Below are 20,130 nucleotides of genomic sequence, written 5' to 3' on the forward strand. Positions count from 1 at the left end.
AAATTTTTCGACAAACTATGCAATGACTTTTTTTGACAACATTTTTTGAAGCACCTGTCTTAACATGCAACATAATTAACAGTTAAAGTAAAAACCATACGAGGATAACACACTTTCATAGAAGTTATAGTTATACAGTATTTATTTATCATTGACACTAGAAAGTGTATTACAGATTAATGTAAACTAGTTCCTCTACATAATAGATAGGCGGTAGGCGGTAGGTGGCAGTATGCACCTAAAAGTTTCTTTGCAATCCGCTAAAAAAAAGCCAAGAAGAAGACGACACTGGAAAGTGGAGAATTGCATAATGTTCATGAATAACATGACAAAGATACGTAGGATTTGGACGAACCTGAAGACTCTTCCATATTTCCCACGGACCGTGTAAACCCCAGTCCACCTGCAACCATCTATATGATGAAACACTAAATAAATAAAGTCATCAAAATTTTGAGTTTGCATTTATTTCAAGTTGAACCATGTTGCACACATTCAAACCAACCACTTGTTTACAACTATGTTCCTGTCAGATACAGTGGTGGAATAATTCAATTAATCAGCCATTAACCTATAAATAATCACATTGTTGCTCCTTGAGTGGTACAATATCTTATTTGAGAGATCTTATAGAAAACTGATCAATTTCATATATATTTATTGGAAGTAAAGTATGTGACTACAGTGTCACAGAACACAGGCCATTCATTTATCAATGTATGTGCCAAAATGTATTTATCCTTCATCAGAATTCAACATCAGCATTCAACAGCCCAGTTCTCTGGAAAGCGCCGCTCTAGGAAACAGGATGTGGGGTTATTCCTGCTGAATCCAATTACCTTTCTGCTAATGCTAATGTCTTAACAGTTGTGGAAACCAAGTGCAGATTAGCAGCGTATGCAGCTGAAACAAGATTTCTACTGCCAAGCTAAATCAGATTTCTCCAACCTGTGCTTCATTTTTCATCAGCACAATGGGATCAACCTTTCATGGCGATCAAATCACGGACTAAGTGCCTGTGATTTGTCCCTCCGTAAGGAGCTCTGAAGAGATTAATGCTGTGTCGTGAAGACTTTGATTTCTTTTTCTTCTCTATTGTAAAACCCGACTTCAGGCAAAGTTCAGTTCAGAGTGTAAAATGTACTCTCTCTGGCACAGATGACTATTTTGAACAAGATATTTCAGACCTGGGTCAAAGACAACTTGTAAATAATTAGTTTACCTCCTTCAAAAGGGCAGTTTATTTCACAGAATGGTGTAGTGTGTTTCAGGAAATGCAGGATTTAACCGCTAGAGATTAGTGTTTCTGTGCCTCAAAACATGTTGTGTTATGTGTCAGTGTGGTGTCCTCATGTAGCAAACCTTACCTGCCCAAGGCAGGCGGCACAAAACACTGGGAATCCCAAACTGTCCGACACAGGTGCTCAGGTCAGATGCTCAGTTCATGACCATGTGAACTAGACTGATTTATAAGCCAAACTGGTCACTGGAATCCAAAACTACATAAGTGAATGATATTTTGTACCAATGCAAAGCTGAAATGATTTAAATATTATAAGCGACTGAAATTCAACCACTACTGAGAATTTAATGTTGACATTTTAATGCCACTGAATTTATGGCATTGAAATATTTTACTTTGAAAACCATTTATCTGAGTATATGTGGTTTGAATGTCTTAATTTGACATTTCCAGTAGTGGTGATAATGGAAAAATTCGATTTTAAGTATTTTTTTTCATTCAGGTTTTAGTCAAATTCAGGTTTAAAAAATCCAGAAATCATGAAATTCAGACCTAAAATTCAAGAAGAAAAATTGACACTTGAACATGCCTACCAAAGCAACTGTTCACTAACAAGTTAGCAATATCAACTTAAAAGGTGATAATGAGTCAGTGTTGTGTTCATAGCTTATTTCTGCTGCGGCAAAAATAAATTCACACAGGTTAAAAATGTTGGATTCATTGATTAATTGAATTCGAGCAACTTGATAATTATTTAGAAAATTTAAAACTTGAATTTTGTTATCTGAATTTGTAAACCCTGAAAATAAAAATGGTCATTTTTTGTTGTTGTTATTGCTTCCATAGGCATGTTGTGGGGGCAATTTTACTTTCTCTTTAATCTACAATCTGTCTTTGATACACATTCTAATTGTGGAATATTTTACATTGCCTTAACCGATTCAAAAAGTTATTTATTTAAGGTGTTCAATGCAAAATTGTCTCTCAATATAGCGATGGCTGAGCCGGCTGCTAGCAGCTAACAACGGCAACAGTGCTAACAGTGCAATCAACGGCAACCGCGGAACCAAAGGATGGGCGCTACGCTTCTGCGATGAAGGAACCGCTATAACCGTCATATGAGAGCAGTGCAGAGCTGCGGCACTGAGCTAGCCAGTGGGGCACGCTCCCATGCACGAACATGCAGTAAAAGGCACGCTCTACCAGCCCGGCTATGTCAACAAAGCATGGAGAAGCTGGAATTACAACACAAACAGAGGGAGAGCGACTTCATTCTCTACTCAGGTAGACAATACTCTACATCTTTACATACACAATAGTAGTTTGCTGCTATATTAATGCTCTGGATATCGTATAGAGAACCTTTAATCAAAACGGATCCAAGTATTACATTATTGGTGATTGGCATTGCACTCAGCAAATAGTATGTCTTAGAGACTGATGAAGGTGACATTACGGCCTGAACTGTCTTGGTTTAAAGTGATCCCAGTCCTTCCACTGTACCCTATACAAACAAAATAGTCACATGGTTGTTAAATCCAATTTAAGCTGGCAGTGTTAAGCTGGCAGAAGATGGAACAAGAGGGGGGTGGGGTCAGCTTGACTTGTTGCACTGATGACATTAAATCTTTAATAAGGATATCTCGGCCAGAACAAAGGTAGTAAATGAATGTTGGTGGGATGGATGTTTTTGTTTGTTGTTGCAATGACTTTGCATATTCTCTGTGTTTAGTGCTTTTACATGTACTTGTGAAAAGAACACGCTTATTTTCTTCAGTTTTCTCCCTGTGTAAAACATCTATAGATATTAAGGCAGAAGATTCTTAAAAGTTAAGACATTCCCTCTGTGCTTGTACCATTCAATGTTCCACTTTATTGTATTCCAACAGAAAACATTAAAACTGTCTGGTCACGGGGGAGGAGAACACGAAAGAACAGCCAGAGAGAGAGAGAGCAACTAAAGGGATTAGCATGCGTCAGTTCAAGGGAATGTCTCTCATCCCATTGGCGGCCATCATCAAAGGAAGCTCAATGGTTCTCCACAGGGAAACACGATTAGTCGCTGTTAGTGGGGACTGTTGCTGTTTCCAACCAAGACGACTGCCTGTTCCACTTTCCAGAGGACAACTTTAGCTTTAACTTCACATCAAGACTTCAAGAATCCAAGCTGCCCGTCTGGGTTCTGAAGCCATGATTAAAAGATTTGACGGAAGAGGCTTTTGGTGGCATCGCCAAGAGTCGCATGGAAATGGGCAGGGACTTTTCCACAATTTATAACTCCTGGGAAAATCCGGGGCTTGTCGAACTCCATTTATTTGGAAATGCAACAGAGTCATTGAAGAGGAAATCTTGTGACTCTCTTCGGTCACTTCACCAACCCAGAGTGACTACCTCAGATCATGCATGTGATCAAACCTTTCTTGAGAACTTGTGGAGTTCCGGGGAATCCTAAACTTTATGGCATCCTGAGAAGATTTATTCGACAATGACGGAGTATTGGGAGCATGTGTGATGATGTCATGCGTCCCTTGTGACCTCTGGTGACCGTTATCTCTTGGGAAACCTGACTGAGACGGAAACAGATAGAGGTCAGTAGCCTGGCAGGATGCAATCTTCTGTCTGGTAGGATGAGATTACGTATTGCCGCAGCCCGGTAGACTGGACATAAACTCTAGGTCCTCCTAGAGTTGTCCAGGCACCCCACAAGAATTAAAAAAGTGTGGGTGCAAGGGAGGGTTTAAATGGTGTTAATAACAGAGGAACAAGGTGGAGGTTCAAAGGTTCGGGAGAATGGAGTGTCCAGAGGCGTGGGGCTATGTGTGGCTATGGATAAACCAGTCATGTCCATCACCAAGGTTGACGAAAATGGGGATGAGTGTGAGGTGTCAGGAGAGGACGATAACGAGGAGACTGAAGTTGATTACACGCGAAACTATTGGGAGGATGAGGACGATATCTACCAGGAGTTCGAGGAGTTGGACTTCGAGGCCCTGCCGCTCGACTGGGACAGGCAGAGCGTTCTCTCGGACGATTCTTTCTATCCCCATGACAATTCAGTTGCGTCCCACATGTACCGCGCGCCGAGCCCCGACAGCCCTGAGCCCATTTCCTTCTTTAAGGCCTGCTGCAACAACAACTCCATCATCGTCAGGATTATGATCAGACAAGGAGTGACCGAAGAGGAAGTGAAAGAGACGGATCGAAACAAAAGAGTAGGTGTCTGGGTTCAACGCATTTTAATGAAATGTTTGATTTTCAGGCGCTAAAGGCTTTGTTTTCACTGCTGACTCAAAAATGGCAAAGTCTACAGCTTCCAAAGAAGCTGTGCTCACAAAAGTTTATAATACTCTACATGATGTTCCATAAGTATCGATCTTAAAGGACTGTACCAGTGTGTGTGTAAGCTTTAGCTATCTAAATCATGTAAACTCTGTCAGGCTGTTCTCATACACTGTTCGTAGCTATACCTACAAAAAGTAATGCCCTGTAATTCGTATACATCCCACAGGATCAATTTTTAAGTAATCCACATAATCATGAACCAGGAAGTATAACAAGCGACAAACGCCGTGTAGGGAGGAGGTCGGGGTGGATGGGTGAGTCAAAAAACACCAGACTTTTGACCAGGAGACCGGCGTTCATACCCGGTGTAAAACCAGATGTCAACGCTGATTTATTTATCACATAACTTCCGTACTTAAGTTACGCCACATCCAGAGTTATTTTAACCCAAACTATGATCTTTTTAGACCTAACTAAGTAGTTTTGTTGTCAAAACCTAACCAAGTTGTTTCCTGTGAAGACGGAAGTTTATTTTGAAAACTGTACTTTGACTGTATGCATGAAACAAGCGGAAATTGACGTAAACGTGTTGCTGGACATTAATCGGAAAACGCATGAAAAAAGAGGAATAACTTTTTGCAAGATATCATCCGACCCATTGTATGAGGATACATTGACTCTGTAGAGTTGGTGGTTTTTGGATGTATTTTACTACTTTACAGGCAGCCATTGGTTTCCATTCATTTTCCAATATCATTTCACGGTAATCTAGAGCAGATTGATTTTAATAGTCTGCACTGTGTCACTTTGAAACAATAATATAACTTTGGCCAAAATGTATGCCGGCTTAAAGTGTCAGTAGGCAGTATATTTTCAGTAGGCGGCGTCACAAACTTTCTCATTTTACAGCTAAACCATGCACTACAAGATGATTCTGAAAACATTTGAGGCGAGAAATAGGCATTAACGTAACATAATATTGATTCATATTTGATCAGCGCTGCCTAGTTTGACCGTTTGGTTGGAGATCGCGAGTGATTGACAGCCGGCTCTCATAGACGGCAGATGGACAGCAGACCTCAGATCAGCTTTACTGCTTGTTTTCCTACGGTCTGTGAAATCTTGCAGATGCCGTTAGGAGCACCGGAGGACACATAGGCACATGACTTTTTTCAGGTTACCTGTTTCATGTACTACTGTCACGATATAGCGACCGTTTTATAAAGATAATTTTTTTAATCTTATTTGCGCCAATCTCGCCTACTTCAGCTTTAACGTTTACTATGATAGATTACACATCTCAAGCAAGTTTCGAGTCAGTCAGTTGATTTTCATGTGTAAATGAATGGAAACCAGTGGCGGCTTCAAAAGGTAGGAAAAATACAGATACGCAAAAATTCTGACTGCAAAAAAGCTAAATATAAGCAAAATATACGCTTTAAACCTGATGAAGGTCAACTGAACCAACCAGTGTACACGTTTTTTTTTTCACAGTAGAAATACTTTCAAAAGTTTGAAACACTACAGTGTGGTGTGCAGAATAATCAGCAGTTATGTAAAGTACTCATGATATGAAGTAAGCAGGTTAAAACGTGCAACGTGGAACTTTTCCAAATTCATGTACAGCTATGTAACTGAGGTGTATGTGCAGCATCAGTGCCACATTATGGTGTAAGTCACCCACTGCAAAAGTGAGATCATGACACTTTAGTTTAAAGTCTGGTTCTAAACAGTACTGAGGAAGTAATTGTAAATAGTCAAACCTGCAGTTCACAGTATGGAGCTGTTGTAGCACCTGGGAATGTCATTATTTAAAATCGTAATGATAGTGTACTTTCATATGGGAGCTGTTGCTGTTTCCCAGCATGCATCTGATCTGTTGTAAGTGCTTGCAATGTTGATTGGCCTATTACCCTTTGTAAGATGTTAAGTTTTATGTTAACAGCTTACAGGTATCAATCAGAACTGTTGAGATTTTGTGAATTCAGTTCATCATCATCTTTAAGGCCAATAAATAAGAATGAAGGATAAAAAGCATGTGCACCCTGAGTGAACTTGGCTGTTCTACTCACCGGCAGTCACATCGGGTTTTGCGGTCAGGCCATCGGATCCCGGTGCAGTTCCTGAACGCCAGCTGAAGTCATTGAGGGTCAAATCCTGAAGGAGGATTCAGAGCAGTTGGTTAAGCCTCCGGTGACAGATGGGGAGTGCAAACTACACAGTGACTGGGTCAAGAAGCAGCTTTGCCATCGGGGCTCAGCTTCTAAAGGGCTCGCTAAGGTAGTGACCTGAGAACTTGGTAAGAGATACTGCATGCTTACAGAGCTGGAACAGACAAAGAAGGATTGTCCTGGAGCGACACTAATGTCTTTCAGGACACCTTGGAGTGTGTTGACGCAACATATGCTGCCATGGAAATGAGCACAGTGTGACATTTGGGATTATATTACGCTAAACAATAACTATCATCAACATGCTGGCTGTTTCTATGGCTGTTCACTGTTTCAATAATAACACAATTCCACTCATTTCACCATCAGTCTTGGTGTTGTTGACCTACTAACTTTAGCTCATGCCGTCTGTATGAATGCAAACCCTTTCAACTTTCCTGCCAATAAGAAAATTCATCTTTCTGCATCCGGACCAGTGGTTTGAGTTCCTCTTTGTTCAGGACAGCCACATTCACAGGGCATGATTGCAATACTCTTTGTGTTGTTTCAAAGTTCACCTGATTCGTAACATTACGAGTAGCTCACATTATAACGTCAAGTCATTTTGGCCGCAATTATTAATACACAATCTCTCATATTAGTCACCCTTAAAGGCAAAGCTTGGAAATAATTTCCTCGAATTCATGCTTTTGTCTCACGATGTCAGTTATCCTCTTGCTCTGCATTGAAATTAAGCTCTTGTCTTATCCCATAAAGACTTAATTGGTCAACCAGCTGTACCGTTTGAGGTACTTTATTACCACCCAGACGAAGTGGGTAGTGGGGAAGGAAGGCATAATGTATTACTTGTCATACCTCATTTGGGAAGACGGTGCGCTCCAGTGAGAACTACAACAAAATGCTGCTAAATTGGTGGGATGGAATATGAATGTGGATCATGAAACTTTTTGTAGGTTGTGTCTAGAATGTAACCCACAAGTTGCAAAACTCTTGCGAGACAGTTAAGGTTAGACTTTGACCTTGAATAGTTAAGGTTAGGCATTGACCTTAAATGGTTAAGGTTAGGCATTGACCCTTGAATAGTTAAAGATATGCATTTACTTTGAATGGTTAAGGTTACGCATTGGCCTCCTCAAGTAGTTAAGGTTAGGCATTGACCTTGAATAGTTAAGGTTAGGCATTGACCTTGAATAGTTAAGGTTAGGGATTGACCTTGAATAGTTAAGGTTAGGCATTGACCTTGAATAGATAAAGTTAGGCATTGACCTCCTTGAACAGTTAAGGTTAGGCATTGACCTCCAGTGGTTAAGGTTAGGCATTGACCTCCAGTGGTTAAGGTTAGGCATTGACCTTGAATGGTTAAAGTTAGGCATTGACCTTGAATAGTTAAGGTTATGCATTGACCACCTTGAATAGTTAAGGTTAGGCATTGACCTCCAGTGGTTAAGGTTAGGCATTGACCACCTTGAATAGTTAAGGTTAGGCATTGACCTCCAGTGGTTAAGGTTAGGCATTGACTTTGGATGGTTAAGGTTAGGCATTGACCTTGAATGGTTAAGGTTAGGCATTGAAAAGCTTGAAGATACACCCCCTGTTCTCTTTGGTAATGTATTTTTTGGGGGAAAATATGATAGAAAAAAATATTATTGACCCCTAATCCAAACAGTAACTGTGATTTAACAGCTATTAGCCTTTTAAATAACAGCAAACTAGCTGGTAGCAATGTGAACAATTAGGTGCTTGTGGAGTGACGACTCCAGTGTGAAACCCATGTTTAGCCTGAGTTAACAGTCTATTACAGACTCACTATCTGTCTGCTACACACTGTGAAAAACAGCCTTTTACTTTGCTTGTAGGCAGCATGACTGATAATTTCTTTTTTTTTAAGAGAATCACTGCAATGATTTTCCCATGTGAAGAAATATAATCCATAAATAAGCTTCCCCCGTAGCCCCCAGAAGACATTTTGGTGTTTTTAAGAGCCAAAATAAATCACAGAAAAAAGGGAAAGAAGAAACTCAGTCACTCTTGTTTTTGTGTTTCAGTCTGGTCTGATTATGGCGTGCTACCATGGCTACCTGGACGTGGTCATCGCCCTCTCTCATTGCCCGTACCTTGATATTAACTGGCAGGACAACGAGGGAAACACCGCTCTTATCACTGCAGCACAAGCAGGTAAACACTCCTCAGATCTTTGAATTAAAGGAGTTAGTGCTAGTATTTCTTAAAAAAAGGCCCTTCACAGTCACGCCTTGTTTCCACAGGGTTTTGTTTTGTGTCTGTAAATTCGTATAGTATACGGATTACGACCCCTAGAGTTCAACGCAAAGAAATACATCTCTTTACTGATAGAAACACCACCACAGATATGGGAGAGATATAGAAGCATAACATGCTCACTTCCTGTTGCAAAGTTGGGCTTTGCTCGACGCAGCAAAAAGCCGTTACCGCAATGCACAAGCTATTAGAAATAACGTGTTTCAGAGCGCAGTGGTGGCGTTGTCACGTTGTGTCAGAAAGGACCTTCAGTGAGTGAGAGACGGAGAGAACTAAGAGAAAGAAATCCTCAAGTAGGAGCAAAAATAAATACAAACGGATGAATATTAGTTTATAAAAGAGATTCACACTCTTAAGTTCACACCAGAGGGGCAAATTATTCAGTTTTCTTTCCTGGGAGTTAAAGGTAAAATTAAAAGTTTAACATAAAAATGCAGTGTAATTATTATTTTCACTGTTTTAAAGTCACCAGAAAGCAGGAAACAAAGTCTCTGAGACTCCTTTTTTCTTCTAAATATGATTTAAGATGTTTTCAGTTGTAGTTCTTTTTTTAATCTTTAAATCAAACTTCACAAAGGAATATACAAATCAAAATGTAACACCCTACACATTGAATGACCAGTTAATAACAACACAAACAACAAAATCTTTGCAAAATAAAAAAAAAAAGTAATACTTAAATCATTGGTAACACTTCATTTTACAGGTCCGCAATTTTCATGGTAATTAGGTGATAATTATCCTATTTGAAATTTCTTTGGAATTGCTGCCAAATTACCCCAATATTTACCTCAAAATCTATCCGAAATTATATTCCGCTATTTCCCAATAGCTGGTAATTTATTTAATACATTTCCAGGAAAATAATACAAAGTTAATTGATATGTTTTATTTCCATGTCTGCTGATAAATAGATGATAATTAGTAAATTACTTATTTGTAATTTCTTAAAAAACTTCCTGAATCATGACATTAGCTACCAGGTTACATTTCATGTTGACAATAAGTCACACAATGGTGAGTTTTGTATCTGATCAGAAGTGTCTTCTCTTAGTTTTAGTTTTCCTAAGGGCCCTACTTTAATGTTAATATGCTATTTTAGCATATCATTATTAAATAATGTTTATAATACAATCATTTTCGATTGATTTTGAGGGTAATATTGGGGTAATTTGGCAGTAATTCCAAAGAAATTTTAAATAGGTTACTTGCTAATTATCCTGTAAAATGAAGTGATACCAAATCTTTCACACAAAACTCCACAAATCCCACAATCCACAAAATAGTCCGACTCCAAACTCCACTACGGGTTTTGTCTCACACTTTAAATCCCCCCCCCCCCCAAAAAAAAAACAACAGAAGATAAAATTAAGTTCATCTTCAGCTTGTGATAAAAAAAAAAGAAGAAGTTCCAATTCAGTTGCGTTTGTAAAATAGCAACAAACAAAAAAATAAATGGTGTCAGATTAAACCAGATTATTATTACACATCTGAATTATTGCACTGTTAAATCAGTATTGCACAGTTGAAGATATAATACATTATGTGGTTATGGCTCCTGATAGGAATACAATTTTATATATATATCGCAATATATTGAATCGTAACCCGTGTATCATGGTATGTATCGTGTCGCCAGATTCTTGCCAATACACAGCCCTAACAAATATAACAAAAAATGTTTTGACATTTTGGAAAATATTTTTACCGTTCACTTTACTTTTCTTCCTACCAAATACATTTGTCTAAATTGTTGGCTTGTTTACAACCTGTTTGACGCTGGTGCTCCTCAATGCAACCTATTTTTAGTAATTTTACAAGATTATTTTGGTGAGTGTAATGTTATCATAACAGATAGAAGCAATGGCCAGCGCAACACAAAATTAAATGTGCAAGGATACTTCATTAATACGATCTCGTTTTAAATGGCAATCTCAAAAGACCTGTATCAGACGAGCATAAACTTTAGACCAGCCTCAAACATAAAGAGTGATTGAGCACCAACCCAGTCAAAGCTAATGAAATCATCGTTGTAGTATCGTAGTATCTATTTGAGTGAGTCGTGCTGACATGCTCACTTTGACAGAGATCCATAAAATGATTCTGCAGAGAGATGGCAGAGAGCTTATTGAGTTTGAGTTCTCTATCTTTCTCCTTCATTTACCACAATGTAGAACAGTTTCATTGTTAGCATTCCTCATTAAAATATAGGACTAAAAACCTGGATATGACTGACCAGACATCAGACACACCCACGACTCCCAGGATGTCTCTTTTCATCCGATTGAAATTAAAATATTACATTTATGTCACAATTTGTGCGTTCATAAACCCATTAAATCTGCAGTAGGTGAGATTGGAGCAAATATGATTAAAAAAAGTTATTTTTATAAAGCAGTCTCTATATCCTGACAGTAGAACATGAGATAGGTAACCTGAAAAAACATCATGTACCTCTGTGTCCTCCGGTGCTCCTAAAGGGATCAGGAAAACAGCCAATCAGAGCCGAGCTGGAGCCTCTCCGTCTCTGAGCAGCTGTCAATCACTCACAGTCTCCGATCAAACGGTCAAACTAGGCAGCACTGATATGAATCAATATGTTATTGTGTTGTTACTCTAATGCCTATTTCTCACATAAATTGTTTTCAGAAACATCTTGTAGTGTACTGTTCAGCTGTAAAATGAGAAAGTTTGTGACCCGGCCGCCGTGTTGAGATCAGTTGAGGAAATACCAAAGCACCGCCGACCAACCGGAGCAAACTTCCTCATTTAACAGCTAAACAGTACACTACAAGATGTTTCTGAAAACATTTGAGGAGAGAAATATGCATTTGAGTAACAGAATATGGATTCATATTTGATCAGCGCTGCCTAGTTTGACCGTTTGATCGTTGTTCGCGAGTGATTGACAGCTGCCTCCGTTGAATGAACAGCCAATAGGAACGCTCTCTCTCTGAAATGACCCGTCACAGGCTAGATTTTTTAAAGCCTGAAAACAGAGCCATGAGGAGGTGCAGAAGTTTAGTTTTCTCTCAGAACACTTGAATTACAATATGCAGAAAGGTTGCCAAAAACATTCTGCCTACTGCCACTTTAATATCCTTTTTTACCTCATATAATATCACGAAAAATGTTTTTATGTCTATGTCGCCCCCTCCTAACTACTTTTGATGCATAATTTACAGCGGTAGATATTTTATTGCAAAGAATTGAGTTTCATAATCGTCCAAATTAAAGCACAGATTATATTATGAGGTCTGGTGCTTCCAGTTGCAGTAAATCATTGTTATTCGCCGGCATCAGAAAGCACCACTGTAGGTAATTTCATCGTGACGCAGTCACATGTATCAGACATGGCGCCGCGGCCTCTCATCTGCTAACGATGACGAATGGCTCTCCGTGTCCTATGATGAATAGCTGCAGACTGATCTTCATTTTCTGCTTCGTTAAAAGAAGTATCGATCCCCTTTTCATGACAAAGTACTCTGCGACACCTCAGGGGGAACAGGTGACCGGGACCGTGAGTCCAGACGACTGCAGCGGAGTGGTCGAATACATGAGAAGAAAAGGTGTCTAGACATGTATTGGGATTATTAACCCAGAGGTGAACTGCCAGTATTAACCATCCATTCAACTCAACCACGCTTCTGCTCCTATAGCTGTACCTCCTTAATAGATTCCTGCTGCGTGCTAAAACTCTGCATTGTGCTCACTTCAAGGAATTTCAGGAGATCAGACTTTTTCATTAGTCTGGATTTAGACTGGATTTACTCAATTAGGGATTCAGGTTGTGAATGTTTAAGAAGCTGTGTTGAGTGGTTAAAAAGCTGCAGTTTGACTTTAAATCCCGTCAGCAACGGGGAAGTGACTTGTTCAATCCCCAGGGTGGCTGATGAAATATAAGCTTGACATCAGGTTGCAACTTTACCACTAAACTGTTGACCTGTTGACTTATAGCTTTAATGCATGCTTGCCAACCTTGAGACCTCAAAAAAAAAAGGGAGGAACAAAATATTAAGTACACTGCAACAGCATTTTTATGTTAAATAGGCCTACTTTTAATTTTACTTTTAATTCTCAGGAAAGAAAACTGAATAATTCGCCCCTCTGGCGTGAACTTGTGTGAATCTCTGGTTTAAACGAGGCTAATATTCATCAGTTTTTATACATTCATTCATTTTCTGCTCCTGCTTGAATATTTCTTTCTTTCAGTACTCTCCATTTTTCTCTCCGTCTCTCACTCACTGGAGGCCTTTTCAGACACAACGGGACAACTGTACCACTGCGCTCTGATACCCGTTATTTCCAACGGCTTGCGCCACGCCATGACGGCTTTTTGCTACGTCCAGCAAAGCTCAATTTTGGGCACTGCACGCTGTGATGTGTGGCGAGCGCAGCCGCGGTCACGAGCGTATATACAGAATATCTATGGTCGTGAGCAGCTCTCTTCTGCCTGGAAACGACATTAGGTGTAGCTCTGTTGTCGTCCGAGTGGAAACCACAGGGCTTATACACGCTGCACAGTGCCAGCGGGAAAAAAACGGTAGAAATTTGAGCCTGGGAGGAAATCGGGAGTGGGTAATGAAAACCGTGAGTCTCCCGGGAAAATCCCAGTAGCACACGTCTGTGTCTCTCTGGTCTGCAGGTCACGCGTTCATCTTCAACTACCTGCTCAACTACTTCCCCGGGATGGACATCGAGAGGAGGAACTGCCACGGCTTCACAGCTATGATGAAGGCTGCCATGCAGGGCCGTTCCGACTGTGTCAGGGCTCTCATGCTGTCCGGTAAAACACATCTAAACATCTCAATAATTAAGGTCAATGGACATCCGCTGTAGAAAATGTCATCTTATATTAAGACCTTTGTTCTTCTTACAAGCACCTGAGTGTTACCTATGTGTATTGTGATCTATATATCAGGGTAGAGATCTCCTTTGATGAATGGGTGGATGTATAAATGTCCCTCGCATTGATCACTTCCATAACTCCTCATGTTTGCAGGAGGTGATATTCAGTCACGAGACAACGGCCGCAGTCTGACGCCCAGGGAGTGGGCTATCTTCACTGGTCGACATGAGACGGCCTATCTGATGCTGCAGCTGATGTCGAAGCCCTGTGCCGAGCAGTTCTGTGACTCCTTCTCCCTGGAGTGGCCCATGTTGGAGGTTAATAAACTCATCATGACTACAGATTGGATCCACCATATGATGCTTTAAACTAATGATTCTCTTCTTGTGCAGGAGCTGGTGGCCCAGGCCCAAGAGCCAAAGTCCTGCTGGAGGCGCTTGATCAACTTCCTTTCCTGCTGCTCTTTTAGGGTTTCCATGAACAACAGGGTAAATCCTATGGACGATGGCGTTCTTGACCACCTGGTCCAGATCACCACCAGTATCTGCAATCCGGTCATTGCCACGGCTTGCCGCACGGTGTGTCCAGGCAGCCCGCCGTGCATCGGGAAGCGTCGCCAGGCCGTGCAGGAGATCCTGAGGAGGCAACGGATAACTGAGCTGAAGCGCTTGGGCCCGGACAGACTGAACAACTACAAGAGATTTTTCGCAAACTCGCGGGCCATCCTCATCCCCAAGGAGAGGGATCGGAGGGCCAGCCTGCAGCCTCAGCTGCTGGCCGACGTGGCCACGGTGGCCATGAGACGAGCGAGCCTCCTGCCTCTGCATATGTTGAGGAGGAGCAGCGTGCGGCCGGGCCTCGTGGTGCCCAAAGTGAGGCTCTGCAAAGCCCCGGCGCCGAGCTTCTTACCGGAAAAACTCAAACGGAGCAGAGACCAAAACCAGCTCCAGATCCCCAAGTGGAACTACAAGATGAAGAAAATAGAGAGGAGGCAGGAGGAGGAGAGGCAAAGACTGTTGCCTATGATACGGAGGAGATGAGGGGAAACGGGAGAACTAACTGTTTGTTCACATTATCTCAGAAAGCAGGACATGACTTTGTTAATGTGAATATAACTGTTCATTTTTAGGGATGCACCGATATATCGGCCGAACTTTGGTATCAGCCGATATTCGCCTTGTTGACTGCCATCGGCCTAACAGCAAATAAGATGACATTCGCCGATTGCGTTGGCCGATGTTTATCTGTTGTGTTGCATCAATTTTGCACCGGCTAAAGGTTGTGTTGGTTATTTGTGCTCGAAGTCGGGGCTCTTCATCTGTTTCCCGGGGGCGTTCTGCTGCTACTATTCCACTAGTTAAACGATCGTAGAAGGTGTCGTTCTCTCGGATGGATAAAAAAAAAAAAAAATGGGTCACCAAATATACTTAGGTGGCCGTTAATATATGCGCACATTGGACCAGAATTTTGCAATCGGTGCATCCCTACGTATTTTCACTTTTGTATGCTGAGATTGCCGACGTTGTTGGATTTGTTGCCTTGTTTCTACTTGAGTTCACACGCTTCATTTGCGAGGCATAACTTGTGGTGCAATGTCAGAGATACAGGAACTCAGGAAAAAAAAAAATCCACATCCAGTATAGTATTTGTAATTCTAAGGATGCTAACAAAACACATGTTTCCATGTATATTTCTGTTAGATTCAGTGACATGTGGCAAAAGAACAAAAGAAGATTAGGTGTAAGGGTTTCAGTAAGCTGTAAAAGAAGTGCTTGTCTAAAGCGGAGGTTCCCAGCTCGGAACATTTGGCTCACGGGACTCAAAGAAGGAAACAGAAAGAGGAAAGATTCAGTAAGAGAAGTAGGGAGAAAACAGGAACAGAGGAGAGGCAGAGATTACTAATGGAAGAAAAAGGTTTAGGACGGGAGAACAGGATGAGAGGTCAGGCTGACGTCAGCAATGGTGAACTTTGACAGGAAGATTTGCCAGAGAGGAATACCAAAAAGGGGGAGGAGGGGAGCCAGTCGGAGGGATCTCACAGGATGGAGAGATGAGCTCCGATACGGCCAAATGAAGATCGGTGGCTGGCTGCTACAGCAGGAAAGGATCACCGAGCATGCAGGATGAAGCCAAGAAGCCATTTTACACTGAATCATAGTCCAACAGGTATTTGAAGGGAAGCTTGTGAGCGGTATTTGACAGCTGAGCTGAGGAGCCGGCTTTGTGAGGGCTTTGTGGAGAACTGGAAAGGCAGAGCCAAAAATAAACAGCTTAGTGCTGGACTGTTGAGTTGTTGACTTCCAAAATAATCACATAAGATAGTCCACTAGTGCTACTGTAGGTATCTCCTGCTCTGTGAGAAATGGAGGCACCACCATTAGCTGCCTGAGTAGCCGACATGTGTGTTTTGATTTTGCATTGGAATGGCAGTAATGAAAAAGACATTTAGAAGAGCTTTTACGAAACACAATAAATGGAATACAGTGCTACAAAATAAGTCAGTAAGGCACTTTTACTATGTAAATAAACGTATGTATGTATATTTCCTGTTGCAGTGTATTTCGGTGCCTTCAAATGGGGTCGTGTTTACGAGATGAGTCCATATGAACGTTTCGTATTCACAACCTCGTAAGCGGAACGTTTCTGAAAGCTCTGACGACTTGTGACGTGTTTGTTGACGTCGTCAGAAATGGCGGAGCCCGTGGAAGTTCATTTTTCGGCGCATAAGTTAATATATTGCAATTTTAGTCGTATATTGTTTTTCTTGGTAATTTTATAATATGTTTGAGGAAAATGTTGATATTCCCAACGGCCTCATCTATTTCCTCCGTCATTATGTCTTTGCATTTACTGCATTATGTTACCCACTTGCTAGCTTGCTAAATTGTTAGCCTCTGTGGCTGCTAGACGCCGACAGTAACGTCAATATTGCCGTTGCTTAGCAGCGGCATTCTTCACGACTTAACCGCTACACGACTTCCCATGTTGTAAACACGAGTTTCATTTGAAGGCACCATTTGAATGGCATCAGCTGACAATAAGTAAACATGGACCCAAGCTGTTGCCTAGCAATGCAGTTCCGTTGAAAGAGTCTACATGGTGTATTATCTTTAACACCCTCTAGTGGCAACCAATGGGAATTACAACAAAATTGTGGGGTCTGGAACACAGTGAACTGTACTTACAGTAGGTGGACTGGTCTCCCTTCATGGATCTCTTTACATTTCTGCCAAATAAACCCTTAGGTAGCAAAACACAAGACAAAACACTGATGACTCATTTCTACCACAATCTTTTGCACTGGGATGGAGGCTGATGGAGGATCTCATCATACATCAAACCGAGACGATGGAGGAACAACACTGGAGTTGGATTTAAAAGCGCCAACGGCTCACTTCAACAAACTGTATTTCATTTACTTTACTACATAGTTGACTCAAAGCTATAATACAAAAGGAAAAGGAATATCACGCCAAATGCACTGGATTGAAACTGTTGATGGCCTGACAGATACATGTCACACCATCACTGACTGGCATATGAGGAAATACACTTGAATGTTGATATGGATCTTTTTTTTGTACTTTAATTTGTCATTAATTGTGTATAATTATGTATAACTTCTCTTCGATGACAAATACTGATGTTTGTTTGACGTGGGACATTGAAAGCTAAGCTCCATCAAAGGGCTTGTAGGTCAATTTAATGCTCCTCTTTGTCATTCAGGGATAAACTGTAAGAGGACATTTTTCCATAAAGACCATCTGAATTACTGTTGGCTGCAATAAACTTGTTTATGATGCTCTGAGGCTGCCAAACAGTATTGTGCAGAAGCTTCTGTCTCTTCATGTAATCCCAGACTGACTCCATGATGTTGCGATCAGGGCTCTGTTGGGGCCACGCCATCTGTTGCAGGAAGATAGTTCTTCTTTTCGCTGATGATAGTTCTTTGTGACGTTAGAGGTTGTTGTCATGCTGCAGAATGAACTTGGGACGGATCAGACGCCTCCCTGATGGTATTACATGATGGATAACAATCTGCCTTTTCTTCTCAGCATTGAGGAGACCACTTGTTCTGACCAAATCCCCAACTGCAAGGAACCGCCACCATGCTGCTCTGTTGCCTGCCGACACTCATTCCTGTAGCGCTGCGGTGAACAAACTGCCTTCTATTGGAGCCAAATATTACAAATTTGGACTCATCAGTCCAGAGCACCCAGAGCTGACATTTTTCTGCACCCCAGTTCTGGTGTTTTCTTGCATACAGGATAGTCGCTTGGCTTTGTTTCCACGTCTGAGGACTTTCTGCCAGGTCTGAGCCGATGACGCCGCTGGACATCTTCGGACTGCGAAGGGAAGTCAGCTTGATGTGTCTTTCGTCTGCTGCAATGCGTTTCCTTGGCCGACCGCTGGGGTTTCGATCCTCAACCTTGCCCGTTTCTTTTCTGCTTCTTCAGATGACATCACATCTGGAAACACCTGTCTGCCTCGCAAATTTCTGCCTGTGAGAGACCTTGCCGATGCAGGATGACCACCTTGTGTCGTCTTGCTATGCTCACTCTTGTCTCGGTGTCAGATGTTTTAGATTAAACTGTCTTCAGCAACCTTTTTATTCCTACGCTGCTGTTTCTGTTTCTGTTTCTGTTAATGATTTTGGTTCAACCTACATAGAGACCTTTTTCATGGAAGACATTTTCACGTATCACAGCAGGAAAAGCACAGGTGTAAATATTGAAATTAATTATGGCTGAATTCCATTTTGCTGCTTTGATTTCAGGATCCTGGTATCGTGCATATACTGACTCACTGTCTATCTCACTGGAATAGTTAAATAGAACAGAGCCATCGGTAGTGTTATTAGTAACACCAGTCTTATACAGTGTTTTCCTTCTATGTCAAGTCAAAATGTCTGCTGTGAGAAAGGCCTATTATGCAGTTGATCATTAGCACCTGTTTGGTATATATGGCTATGTACATTTATAAAGTCTGTTACTCTCTTTCTTTAACAGCATATAAATATCTCACTGGAATATTTCACTATTTGCAAAAGGAACTTCCAAGGAAGGAATTACTAAATATTTCGACAAATATTGATACGAAACATCTAAAGTGCCTAAACCTTTGCACAGTACCGTATATTTCTTTCGAAGTGCTCCTAGTGTTTTGAAAAATACTTAAAGTTGCTAAATCCGAGATTGGGAGCATTTCTGTTGTCTCCACGCAGCTCTCAACATAGCGACGGCTATGTTGAGAGCTAATGGTGCTAACAGCGTTAACTCTGGAAACAGTGCTGACAGAGCTAACAGTGTTAACCTGGGGGGGAACCGGAGGTTGGGTGCTACGCTTCTGCAACGGCGCTCAACACCGTTATCAGCTCTAACCGCCTTATGAGAACAGTGCAGAGCGGCAGCCGTGAGCTAGCCAGTGAAGCAGGCTCACATGCACAAAAATGCACTATAAGCAGCCGACCCGGCTATGTCAACGAAGCACCGTGAAGCTCGGATTACAACACACACTGAGGGAAATAGACTTCATTTTCTGCTCAGGTAGACATTACTCCTCTATGTCTTCACATAGCAAACAGTTGTTTGCTGCTACATTAATGCTCTGGATATCGTAGACAGCACCTTTAATTCTTACCACTTCATGATGCAGTGACGGTGGAAGAAACAGAAATGTAAAAGCCCAAAAAATTCTGTTCAAACTTTGTTCTCTGAAATATGTTTTTGTGGGAAAACTGTACAGAAAGTACAAAGTGATCTGACAGAATCAGTGAAATACTGGAGGGAGTTTTGTCTTCTGTAGACTCAGCATTCACAAACACTGTTTGGGCAGCAGATGAATATTGTATGCTGGTAGGAAGGCAGTTTGAGGTAGAATTTATAAATCGAGCCCCGAGAGTCTGCAGCATGTTGTTTTATAACTACAGGTGTCCTGCAAAAACACAACTGTGGTGGACCACAGATAAGGAGAAGCATGCACTCTGCAGCCTACCTCTCATCTCTGCAGCTGTGACCCGACGCCTCGTCCACGCTTTGTTCTGCTCTCCAACAGTGCATGTGTAATTTAAAAAAGACGTGAGCTAACCTCAGTTCTTGGAGATACAATCAGTGCCTGTGGTGTGGTGATCTATCTGCAGAGAGCCATGCAGAACAGGCCTCAGAGACTAAAATGGCTGCCACCCTGACCTGTGGTGCAGCTTCTCTAATGACCACAAGAGGGCACCCGTGACCCTTTAGATGTCAACATACTGTTGATGCATGTAGCATTAAGATAAACAGTGCACTCACAGGTATGTATAAGCATGC

At 41.4% G+C, this 20,130-nt stretch overlaps 1 protein-coding gene across 1 annotated transcript; it reads left to right on the top strand.

The window, feature by feature from the left end:
* Positions 1–3,207: 3,207 nt before the first annotated feature.
* On the top strand, positions 3,208–18,349 carry ankrd33bb (ankyrin repeat domain 33Bb). The gene is made up of 5 exons (XM_074650241.1): positions 3,208–4,455; positions 8,742–8,871; positions 13,619–13,759; positions 13,976–14,139; positions 14,215–18,349. The coding sequence occupies exons 1-5, from the start codon at positions 3,985–3,987 to the stop codon at positions 14,860–14,862; spliced, it is 1,554 nt and encodes a 517-aa protein (XP_074506342.1). The 5' UTR covers positions 3,208–3,984; the 3' UTR covers positions 14,863–18,349.
* Positions 18,350–20,130: the final 1,781 nt, after the last annotated feature.

This window comes from Sebastes fasciatus, chromosome 11 (genome assembly GCF_043250625.1).
Source record: "Sebastes fasciatus isolate fSebFas1 chromosome 11, fSebFas1.pri, whole genome shotgun sequence".
NCBI lineage: Eukaryota > Metazoa > Chordata > Actinopteri > Perciformes > Sebastidae > Sebastes > Sebastes fasciatus.